This window comes from Chanos chanos, chromosome 16 (genome assembly GCF_902362185.1).
Source record: "Chanos chanos chromosome 16, fChaCha1.1, whole genome shotgun sequence".
Classification (NCBI taxonomy): domain Eukaryota; kingdom Metazoa; phylum Chordata; class Actinopteri; order Gonorynchiformes; family Chanidae; genus Chanos; species Chanos chanos.
The window spans coordinates 8,706,614-8,718,832 of NC_044510.1; the positions used below are offsets into that span (position 1 = coordinate 8,706,614).

The 12,219-nt window shown below is 42.0% G+C and overlaps 1 protein-coding gene across 1 annotated transcript in view; it reads right to left on the reverse strand.

Moving 5' to 3' along the window:
- aclya (ATP citrate lyase a) overlaps positions 1-7,142 on the reverse strand; it is a 59,570-nt gene extending 52,428 nt beyond the window's left edge. The window contains exons 1-2 of the mRNA XM_030793602.1: positions 6,989-7,142; positions 1,853-2,015 (exon numbers count right to left, since the gene is read on the reverse strand). Coding sequence (XP_030649462.1) covers positions 1,853-2,011 — 159 coding nt within the window. The 5' untranslated portion in view covers positions 2,012-2,015; positions 6,989-7,142. The remainder of the gene's footprint in view (positions 1-1,852; positions 2,016-6,988) is intronic.
- Between the last annotated feature and the right edge of the window lie 5,077 nt (positions 7,143-12,219).

The window sequence follows — 12,219 nt, forward strand, 5'->3', positions numbered from 1 at the left end:
GCAGAGAATGGGACAGAACATCAATGCATATCACCATGACAACAAACAAAATGTCACATCCCATAAATGAACTCCACCAAATCATTCATCATCCAAAAAGGCCACAATTATTCTGACGTCAAAAGCCAAACAACATGAATCACAAAAATGAATGCTTTCGTGATGTCAACGCACTTTATCACGATATGGTTATTGGTACACGTGTTAATTAGATTTATTCATTTAGCTGAAGTTCTTATCCGGAGCGATTTAAAAACTTTCTTTATATCACAGGGTATCCAGCCAGAGAACTGCTAAGCACAGGAATCAAAGCCAGAACACATCCAGTTCATTGGCTGTTTCTATTAGGTCCCTTCCTTTCAATACAGGCAAGAGACAATGAGCATTAGGTACCTAAAGCTACAGGTTTGAAACCTCATCGCCGTACTGATAAGCATATAAAGTCTTATGTTACAGAGGAGATTAGATTGGAGTTTGAACCCAGTAACTGATGAGACAAAAGTCTAACTGAAGACATAAACGTCATTCGGAGACTGTGTCATTTACGAGAGAGTTACTTGCTATTAAGATTAACAAACTAAATTGATTTGGTTGTTGTGGCTCAAAGCTAATTCTGGTTACACTGCATTTTAGTCTGATTATCACAATGTTGGTCATTAAAATGATCATTTAATTTAAACGGAGACAGAGGGAGGGAGGGAAGGAGAGAGAGAGAGAGAGAGAGAGAGAGAGAGAGAGAGAGAGAGAGAGCGAGAGAGAGAGAGAGAGGGAGAGAGAGAAAGAGAGCGAGAGAGATGTAATGCCTAATGAGTTCTGTCACTGTAGAAAAGTATCTCCTCCTCTCCCTCCCCTCCCTGTAACTGAGAAGGAGTGAGACAGCAAGAGAAGAGGAGAGAGAAGCAAGGAGCAAGGAGTGCACTAATACAGAGAGAGAGAGAGAGAGAGAGAGAGAGAGAGAGAGAGAGAGAGCGAGAGAGAGGAAGAAGGTTCCAGCAAAGCATTGAGCCAGATGAGTCATATGTAATATAATTATGGGCCCTGGCCGCCCTCCATAAAGGTGATTAAGAGAGCTTTTAAAGGTAGACACACACACACACACACGGAGGATGGGACCGGTAACCTGTAATGCACAGTGACATGGCTTTTCCTCAGTAATGGATCATTCGGCTTAATAAGTCTCTACCGCTAAAGAAGCATAACCACGCAACACGCTAATGACTCTTATCTTTTCTTCCTCATTAGACTTCCCCCACTTGTCTCTATGCTTTCTGCCCTAGCTCTCTTTCTTTCTCTCTCTCTCTCTCTTTCTCTCTCTCTCTCTCTCTCTCTCTCTTATAAATTTGGTGTGTTCACAGCTTAAACAGGCAAAAGAAATAGTGCAGATATTCACTGTCCACATTTTGGGAATCTAATATGATATGCGATCATAATGTGAATGCTCTCTCTCTCTCTCTCTCTCTCTCTGTGAAACTGTTTTTTTTTTTTTTTGTTTTGAGTGTACACTCCGTCTAGAGAGCAAATATCATTCACTTTCTCTGTTCATTGGTCTGCATGAGAAATACACTAACTGAGTAAGGTCAAAAGTCAATCTCAGCAGACCACAATGCTCAGCTTTCAACCACTACGAAAGCAAAAGCCACAAGAGCACTTTGGAGGAGAAGATTAGAGGGGGGGGGGAAAAGAAAAAGAAAGGAAAAGAAAGAAAAATGAAGAGAGTATACAGCGAGTGCAAGCGTTTTTATAAAGGTATGACTTTCGATCCGTTAGCGCTGCTAAGTTTCAAGCCACAAATTTCAAACCTTGGGTTAAAAGTGTTCAGGTCTCGGCTGTAACGGGCTGTGGTTTGGTTTACCTCAGTGAGCAACCAGGGGTGGTCCTGGACCAGGCGGTTCCAGTCGGTCTCGGCAGTGACATTAGCGTAGTGGAACCGGTTCTGCACAGCCGCCGTGGTGCAGATGTGTTTGTACAGGAACTCCTTTCCCGTCTGCTCTGAGATAGCCTTAGCAGACATTTTACTAAACCACAGAGAGAGAGAGAGAGAGGGACAGAGAGAGAGAAATGAATGTTATTTCTTTATTTTCAAATTCGCCTTTAAATAGTCACTGTGACAACTATTTGGAACAGATTCGGCGCCGCTGAGAACGCACAAGATTTTAACTGTTTTGACAACACCAGTGCGTCGCTGATTACAAAATCAGACAGGCTTAATTAACCGAAACCGTAAACTGGAAAAGGAGGAGGAGGCTGTCGGGAAATTCCAAAAGTCATCCTATATAAACCGTCAAAGAGAAAGAATCAAATGGTTTGGAAATGTGCCTCGGCATAAATGCTTTTTGACTCCAACAATAATCTGGACAGTTTATCTCCACAAAGATAAGGAGTCACGCCTAACAATTTCTCGCGCTCTGCTGATGACACACCCTGAAGCGTACACGTAAGGTAGAGTAAACGGGTTCAGGTCTATCGTCTTTCTCTTCCAACGCTTCTTTCTCTGAACTCGCTCCATCCATTTTTGCTTACTGTTCCCTTTACCCTGCTAAAGAAAAAAAAATCGCTAAAAATAGCCTTCAGCTAACGTGATTAGCGCTGGACCTGTGCGTTGTGATTGAGCATCCTGCAGGCTTTGAATGACAGCCCCGGCTTGGTGAAATCAGACGCGGTCGATAAATCAGTCGGCGCCCAATCAGACAAGTCCTGTAGTACACAGCGCTAAGGAGAAAAGCGCTAAAGAGTAGGCTATGTGAGGAGGCCAATCATAAATCACCGGGAAAAAACAAGAAATAACTCAGAGTAACTTAAAAATCACAAACCCTTCCACAGAGATGCGGCAATGTATTTGATATAACTCGATCCGTCTAAGTGATGTTTTTCAAAGGAAATATCGACAAAGAAAAAGATGGGAAAGAGAGGACAAGCGCAATAACTGATTTCATTTGTTCGCCTGAATCCCACTTAATCTCGTTAGCATACAGCAGTCCCTCACATGAATAACCAAGCCAGAAAGCCAAACTTAATTAAAATTTCTAAATATCATTTGAAGGCTTTCACACATAAATGCCGGAGCATTCTCCACACACAAACGGCTATGTGACAGACAGCTAGTCTTCATATGCAGATGACATCACAACACCCTGACTGAACCCTGTCAGCGCGAGCAGGACAGCGGCGGTGAGGGGGTTGACGTAAGGTCACCGTGGCAACACCCTCTTTCACAGCAATCTCCTACTGGGGCAGCAACAATCAGAATCAAAGAAGACAGCTAGAGAGGAAAAAGATATGAACGCGAACAAACACACATGGATACCCAGGATGTGTTTTTTAATAAGTCTGAGGTAATTATGATTGATATGACATTTAGGCAGCTCTGGTAAAATTCATGAAATTCCTTCTCTTATGGTCTCAGTCTCAAGATTTTCAACAACATTGAGAATGACATAAGCCTACAATAATTAAAATGCAATTAAAAATGTCAACCGCCACAGTCCAAGATGATTGGCTGGTTCTAATTTGATTGACAGGAGACCATGAGTGACAGGAAATAGATTATCCAATCAGAGCAGGAATGGAAACAGGAGCCAATTTAAGATATGGCCAGTGACTGTTCACTGTCAGCATCAACAACGAACCCCTTCCACTGCGGCCCTTAACGAAATAACACTGTTCTCTAAATCACATTACAGATGCCTGGGCCTATGTATGAAATATCACATGCACAAATTCAATAGGTTTTGTGAGCTATTAATAGTAGAATCAATCCAGTGTTAAATATGACAATAGAAGCAGAGATGTCTGCACTGCATAATAACCCTCTTCCTCTCTCTCGCGCTCTCTCTCTCTCTCTCTGTGTCTCTCCCCCTCTCTCTCTCTCTGTCTCTCTCTCGTTCTCTCTCTCTCTGTCTCTCCCCCTCTCTCTCTCTCTGTCTCTCTCTCTGTATCTCTCCCCCTCTCTCTCTCTCTGTCTCTCTCTCGTTCTCTCTCTCTTGCTCCTTCCATCCCCATATACTCTCCTTTTCAACATGAAATGACTGCTATAGACAGCTAGTAAATGCTTTTCTTGATTCTGTGTATGATGTCTACATTAAAAAATGTGAGCTTCTGTATGTATGTATGTATGCATGCATGCATGCATGTATGTATGTATGTATGTACGAGTTTAAACGTTATATGAAGCATCATCTCCTTTTCACTCTCCTTCCAGTTCTCTCCTCCTCTCTCCAATTCGTCACGTTCGCTTCCATCTTCCATATTTCACACACGCGTTCCCTCATTCCCCTTGCTTTTTCCACAAAGAAATCAATGCAGATCTAAAACGGCTCTGACAGGCTGGGCGAGGAGAGGCCTGACTGGTCAATTAGCAGAGGCAAGTGGGTCCTTGACCTGTTCAATTCGCTAATGACCGCACAGCTACGGTACAGGAACCAGCCAACATCAGTCGACCGCTCTCCTATAAATCAACATCTGTTCCGGAGACAAGGTCAGGATGTTTCAGTCGGTTATAAAAATATTGTTTCGGTGAGTAACTTCGGATTTTAACTGATTGAGATGGTCTATGAATTTGAGACAGATACCTTATTTTTGGGGGTGGGGGAATTGCAATTTAGGCTTACAAAGTGGAACCTGAAGCGAACTGAAGAACCACCATAGTAAAAAATGTACTTTCAAGCCCTTCAAGGTCTGAAACTGTGCCTTTTTTGTGGCATCAGGAGGAACACAGCTCAATGTTCATTTTTTGCTTTAGGTTTCTGAAGCGTAAAGCTTTCTTTCCATGATTGGTGGTGATGCCAAAAGCAGACAGAGACAACAAAATGTCCGGATGAATAGGAGAACCCACTTTAAGCGACCATGAGAAATGAGACCCAGCAATATAATACCCCCCATACAAAAAGCAGGTTCATAAAATGATCAGTGTTCTCACATGGTCCAATTATTTGTTGTGATACATTTTAGCTGAGAATGCTCGGATCTGCAGTGCATCTCCGTAAATCTGGTCTACAGTGTAAAGTATTGATGTAAGTCGTCGATCTGAGAAACCTTTTGCCAACATAAGCCGCACGGGAGTTTATGAGTCACGCTAAATTTATCACTTTGTGACTGACAGTCGATGGGAGGGGAAGATTTCTACCGCGTCATCGTGGCAATGACACGGGTTTTACTTCAACGAAAGAGAAAAAAAAAACTGTTGCACCTTGATAAGCATTTGTAAGATACTCCAGTAGCCTGAGTGGACAACAAAAAGCCCGGCGTTAATAACATCGCCCTTCAAACACAACAGACAACCTATGAAATCTCCTTCATACACCTGGTTCTTCTCATCATTCAGTCAGAAGATGTTTTTAACAGACCTTCAAAACAGCTAATTTGCAAACTACACACTGCTGTCAAAATCAAAATCTAGCTTTGTTTATGCTTATTTACAGGTCATTATTTGAGATGACTAACGGTATCTTGGATAGAAGAGGGTTAAAAAATAGCGCACCACTGGCCACCTGTCCATTCCATTACAATATCTTTTCAGTGAAGGCATATACTTTGAATTAATTTCTTTAAGTAAATGGAGCTGAAATAGAACAGATTTCACATTAGACAAGTAAAGATACAGGAGAGATACAGCACCACTTCCTCTGAGTAAAACGTCTTGAGGTTTTAAAGCTGGGGTACGTGCGTAAGCACACTCTGCAGTTTCAGCTTGCAGCCTATCTGCCATTTAATCACTGAAATTACTGAGAGAGAGCCAGAGAGTGTCTTTAGTATTGATTCCATTTCTCGAACAGTCACATTTGGTCAAAGCTCCAGTCATTGCAAAGCGCGCGCGCGCTCGCGCACACACGCACACACACACACGGACAGTAAGGGTACACTGTGCGTACACTCCGAAACACTGTGTATCCATCTTCTTACTACTGAGTGTCAAAGCTGATCTATGACTGCACCTCCCTCACACTAATAAGAGTGGGGAGGGTTCAATAACACAAACACATACAAACACGGACGCACACACATATGCATGCCCTCTCGCAAACCAAAGCAAGATTATGAAAAGAGCGGATTATCAAGATCGTATAAAACCACTGGTGCAAGTAGTGATAAGGTAACCGGGAAATAACAAAATATAAACCACAAGAGCTTCCGTGTAACATTGCACCATAACCATGTAAAGCTGTAAAACCTGCCTTGTGTTTGGATAAACTGATCTGATCAAACCTCACCTAAAGCGATATCTTCTGGCAGTACGTCTTCCTTCACACGACACTTTTTGACACACGCGAAATTCATTCTTAGACTATCATCGGACTAGTTTATGGCTTTGTATTCACAGACAGGAGAAGCACCTGTATGTCCAGTGATTAATTCTACTGTATCCGCTGCGAAACTGTGTTCAATTTAAGAGAATTCAACACTCCTCTAAAACCTACATGTCTTATTAGTTGTTGGATAAAGTACATTGAGACGTCAGATGCTTGAATGCTGTGATTGGCCATTCAGAACATCAACGGTGTTTCTCGATTCTGTGAGGTTCGCTTCCAAGAGTCTCCATCAAACGAGAAAGAGCTCCCGGGGTGGTTGCAAACATAGCAGTTGTAAATTTCTGCCGTACTTTTTTTCGCCGTTGCTGAACGGCACAGCTACTGACACAACTGACAGATTATTGTACCTGAATGATGAACGAACGCGGTGCTGCAATATCTTTTTGGTGTTTCAAGGAAAAACGACGAATAGAAAAACGCACCTTATTCATTAAAGGAATGTAAACTGTGCACTGACAAACCGGTAAAAGAAGTCTGCACAAAGAGACATGTTTGGCCACGTAATGTTAAACACTTTACCTCAGCAAAACTGCAGTTCATATTTAAACTATTACACTGAAATCGTTCACATTTGATCAATGCCTCTGCTTTGAGAATCATCAAAATCATACTTAATACTAATATTTTCTCGAGCACAATTATGAAACGTTTGACTGTGGAGACAACACCTTAGAATTTCTCACCTTCTGTGATATGACCAAAAAAAAAAATAGATAAAATTCTCGCGGTCTTTCTTCGGAGCTTGGAGGTAACTTTCACTTGGCTGCACTTGGTGTACCGCTCTCACTTACACTGCAAACCACGTCGCGACAGCGTGGCTTCTACTCCTGAACTCTTCCTTTTGCCCCTCTGTTTTCACTTCTCTCAGTATCTGGCGATAGGCTTAGCTGATCTTGCCACTCTCTGATTGGTTGGCCACGCCCATATGTCCCGACTCCTCAAAACGTCAGACCCACCCTTCGCCTTGATAGAACAGTGGATTCTTCAACGGACCAAGTTTCAATTGGCCAAAATCACTCCATTTCACGATCCTCAACCAATCAGATTGGAATCATATGATTTTCCCCGTTTAGGATGTGTGTAACGCCCATATGAGCCCAGAAAAGTTACGAACTTGACCTGAATATGCAATATTGACAAAATCGTCATAGCTACAAGTTGGCCGACGGTGTTTTGAAATTGGTTATTTCTTAATAGAATTCCACAATTTCTTCACTGTTCTGCCAAGCTACTGAACTTATCATAAGACGTTAAACAGCCAATCAAATGAGTATCTTCAGCATAATCTACACTTTACACACACACACACACACGTATATATATATATATATATATATATATATATATATGGAGAGTGTGTGTGTGTGTGTGTGTGAGTGTGTGTGTCATCTTATATTTATATGCAGACTCGCAAACACAGGTGACAGGTGTATAGACAGACTGATAAGAAGACAGATAGACAGATGTGGCAAGGGACTTTGTAGAATAAGTTGGACCTTGTTGATAAGCAAAGAAGGAGCCAGACAGACGTGAGTGTCAGAGGATCAGTTTGCCAAAGAACAGTCACATATGGGATCAGCTCAGCAAAGCACAACCCGAAGAACAGTCACATATGGGATCAGCTCAGCAAAGCACAACCCAAAGAAACAGTCGAAAGAATTCTTTTTTTTTTCTTTCTTTTTTTTAATTCATTTTGAAAGACAGTTCATTTGAGCACGTTTCACATTTACCATATTCTTGTATTTTATCCCTCAGGACTGTACACTGCTTCAGTACTGCTATACTGTCTCAGGTTCTCCATGCGTATCGGGTTCAGGTTATCAACACTGACGTGAATGTAGACATATACACACGCACTTCTCACTTGGGACCCTGAACCTCCTGGCTGTCAGTCAGGACACTGACTAATTAGTTTATTAGGCGGTTATCTGTGTTCATAACAGAGCAGCACCGTTCAGATCTACAATAACGTAACTCTGTACAACCCTAGCCGTCTCTACATTGGTCTACATTATATGAATTACACATTAACAGAGTCGGGATGAATGTAGGCCACACAGATTCTCCTCCACTGGTACCTTTAACCTGTTGCCTAAGCAGTATGTTTGGGCCGGTTTAAAAATAGCGGTTTGGGTTTAGTCTGGTTACCGACCGGGCTGTGTCTGTTTGCCCTGCAAATCAAGCAAACATCCACCCATTTAACAAACTAAGTGATGCACCGTCTGAATTTCTTATCTTTTTTTCTCCCCCCCCCCCCCCCCCTCCCCCGAACTCTTAATGTATTTGCAGTGTGCTAGCCAGGAGAGATGAGTCAACTGTGCTTTAATGATCAGAGTGTTTTTTCTACTGATGGATTGTCAATGAAGAAAAGAGGAGAGATGAGAACAGTTGGCAGCAGGATGTGGAATGGCTCCACCAGGCTTTCAAATTAAAACCAAAGTGACCCCAGTTTGGAGTTGACAAATGGGCACAGACAATGCTAAAAATGGTAAAAGTTGGTGCCAGCGACTCTCCAGAATCGTAAAAAATTCAAAATTTCATTTAACTTGATATCTGTACAGAGGGGAGAGAGAGAGAGAGAGAGAGAGAGAGAGAAAGAGAGTGGCTGAAGGGCAAGATTTGGTAATTCTAGTTGTAGCCGTCTGTTGAGGTAATCACAGGGCAAGGACAGTTGAGTAACGGAATAGAGACAGACTGAGGAAATACATTGACACACACACACACACACACTCCAGGATTCCATCTGGAGTATGATCTGATAATGAAAAGCCAAACTACACTTGTATATAACAATAGATCTAGTGCATGCTTAACACTGTCCAATATATATATATATATATATATATATATATATATATATATATATATATATATATATATATATATATATATACACACGTACATATATATATAGATTTATTTGAAATGACCTTGTATAAGTGGAACAGGGCTAGGGAACAGGGGTGGGTGTGGCGGGGGGGGGGGGGGGGGGGGGGGTGTCAGAGTGCTTTAACTGCTGGCTGTACTCACTCCCCTGTTTCTTTAAACACTGTCCTGCTGCAGAGGAGCTGTGATGTGCCTGGCTCGCTCCGTGCCTGATCTGTGTTTATTATATTTTTTCTCTATCAGCAATGAAAGCCCAGTAGACCCAGTCCAGTTGTGGCGTTATGTCATTCATCATCGCACAACACAACACAGAAAGATAGAACGAGAAAGCGCTCCCGTCACATAAACAATAGATCTATTGCATGCTTAACATTGCCCAAACTTCTGTAATATATTTACACTAGATTTTGTATTGGGCTTTTATATTTCTCACTCGATCACCTGATCATAAGCCCCGCACTCAGACCTTTCTCAGATTAACATGGCTCTGTAGTATAAAGGAGACACCCAGAAGAAACGCTTGGGGCAGTCTGATTTATCGGTGGATACGGCTTGTGCTGACTGTTGCAGTCTAGGTACGACAGCAGGCCAGAACTACTGTCCCAATGTGATTTAGGTTGTCAACAGTGCCACCTAGTGGTTAGAAAAGCCAAAAAGCTTCTACTCTCTAATTTGCTTAAGCACTTGCTTCAGAGCAGATCATCTTTGGTCTGTGGTGTTGAAACAAACTAGAATTACGTGAGCAGAGTTGGTCTCTCAGGGCTTAGTCTTGGATTTAGGTCTGGATGGAGTTTTTTTCCAAGTCAATAACCAATGTAGTCTTGGTCCTTGTCTGAGAAATGGGGGCAACGGTAAGGCCTTCAGTCTACCAGCTAGCATAACAAACAGCTCTCTGTCCTCAGTGTTTGGACAGTGAAGAGTCAAGGACTCCAGTAAAAGCCCATCTGTCCAACTTAATGTGACATGCTAGCGAATGGTGAAATATGTTACTGACGTCAAACTGCTTCATGCAGGACTGGACTACACATTAACTGTAGGCATGTACACGCACATTGATGTGTACTATTTTATATTGGGTAAAGCATGCGTGAAACATTTCTTTCAAGAATTTTCCAGTAGTGACACAGAAGTCCTGCCTGCTAATTACTGTTGCCATGGAAACCTGCAAACGGCTGGGTATACCCAATAACCTGCTTCCAGAAAGTCTTTTTTTTTTTTCCCAACTGAGAAGTTACGTACATCAATATTTCAAACCATTTGGCTGACCGCCAAGTAAAGGGCAGTGAAGGGAGAGCTGTAACCTAAAATAATTCTCCTAACATCACTTAAAAAAAAAACCAACCAAACAAAAAAAAACCCCAAAAGATTGAATGTTTGTCTGCCTCTAGTTTGTGTAAGTGACTCATAACATAAGGTTCCAAAGCTAACCGATAAATCGTTGGGGTTTTTTTTTTTTAAATAGCATCGAAACATTTTAGCCATGGTGAGGGACTGGCTGCGTTCCAGAGCTCATGGAAGTTTTCTTTATTTATCTCCTTGTTCAAGAGCACACACACAAATTAGCTCTATTACTAAAAGCATTGGCAATTCTATCCATACAGCAATTAAGGATTTAAGGAAAGTGGACCAAACGATGCCAAATGAAGAGACACTTAAACCGACAATTCAGTTACTCAGAATATGTACTTCACCTAAATTTAACACACACACACACGATTCCGATTGAGGACAAAAACACAGGGTGGTAAGTTTAAAACTTGAAAAACAAAAACAAAGCAAAACAAAAAAAACACCACACAAAAAAGGAGGTCAGAGCCAAGCAAATTCTTTATTAAGTGTACAAAAAAAGAAAAAAAAAGAAGAAAAAAACACCACAACACACACACACACACACACACGTGCAAAAATATAGTGCCTTGACACAAGAAACCTACACAAGCATGGCTTCCGCCATCTAACAGGCCTACAGAGAGGAAGGCGTGGCCCGGTAGCTAAATCACAGTGTTAAGTGCTCCTCTTAAAAAGTAGTGAGAATCAGAGAGAGGAATACAGGGGATGAGCCTCAACAGAGAGAGACGGGCGAGGCTAGCCGCCCCCGCCCCTCCGAAAAGCTACAGAGAAACAAGAGTACCATGAAAGAGTTTGTCGTTAGTGGGTATTGGTAAATTATCGATAGATACGCTGATGCTGCTAAGTGATGAAAATCGACACTAGTGTGTGTTAGTGGATGCAACAGATCATACATTCGCGCCCCCCCCCCCCCCCCCCCCCCAACACTGGTTCAACTGTAGCTCACACACACACACACACACAGGAAGGAGCTCAATGACAGTCTCTCACTCACACACATACACATATATGAACGCACACAAACACAGGGCCATGCATAATTTGCCAAATTCGGCGAAATCCCACACCCCCTCCCCAACCCCTACAAAACATTCCTCCATTTCAACCTCCGCAGCTCGCAAAAGCAACAACGTTGGATTAAGCAAAATAACAGAGATGGTCACCGCATGGATCTTAGACAAAGATCAGAACTACGCAATGGGATGAGAGAATTTGCCTGTGGAACACTAATACATACACACACACACACACTTTAGCGATAACAGGCAGATCACGATCAGTGAGGGGTGCGTCTTGATAAATTTCAAATCAGGTTCATTTCACTACTGATATGGATACAGGAAAATAAAGATGCAGATACATTGAGTAGAGTAAACACACACATGCTATAAGTACCGGTCAAGGGCTCAATGCTATTAAGGCCGTGAACCAAATGAAGGCGGGGCTTTAAATGCCACGCCCATTTTCTTTTTATTATGAATAGTGAATTCAGGCTTCAATGATCCAAATTCATCTCCTGAAATAAACTGGTAGGTGGTAAATTCATTGATAGAATATGATCAATTCAGAATTTAAGCACTGGCCCCAACAGATTAAAAAAAAATGCTGCTTGCACTTGAAAAACGACACAGAGTGTAACTAAACGGTCTGACCGCCACGGATCAGTCTGATTGCGATT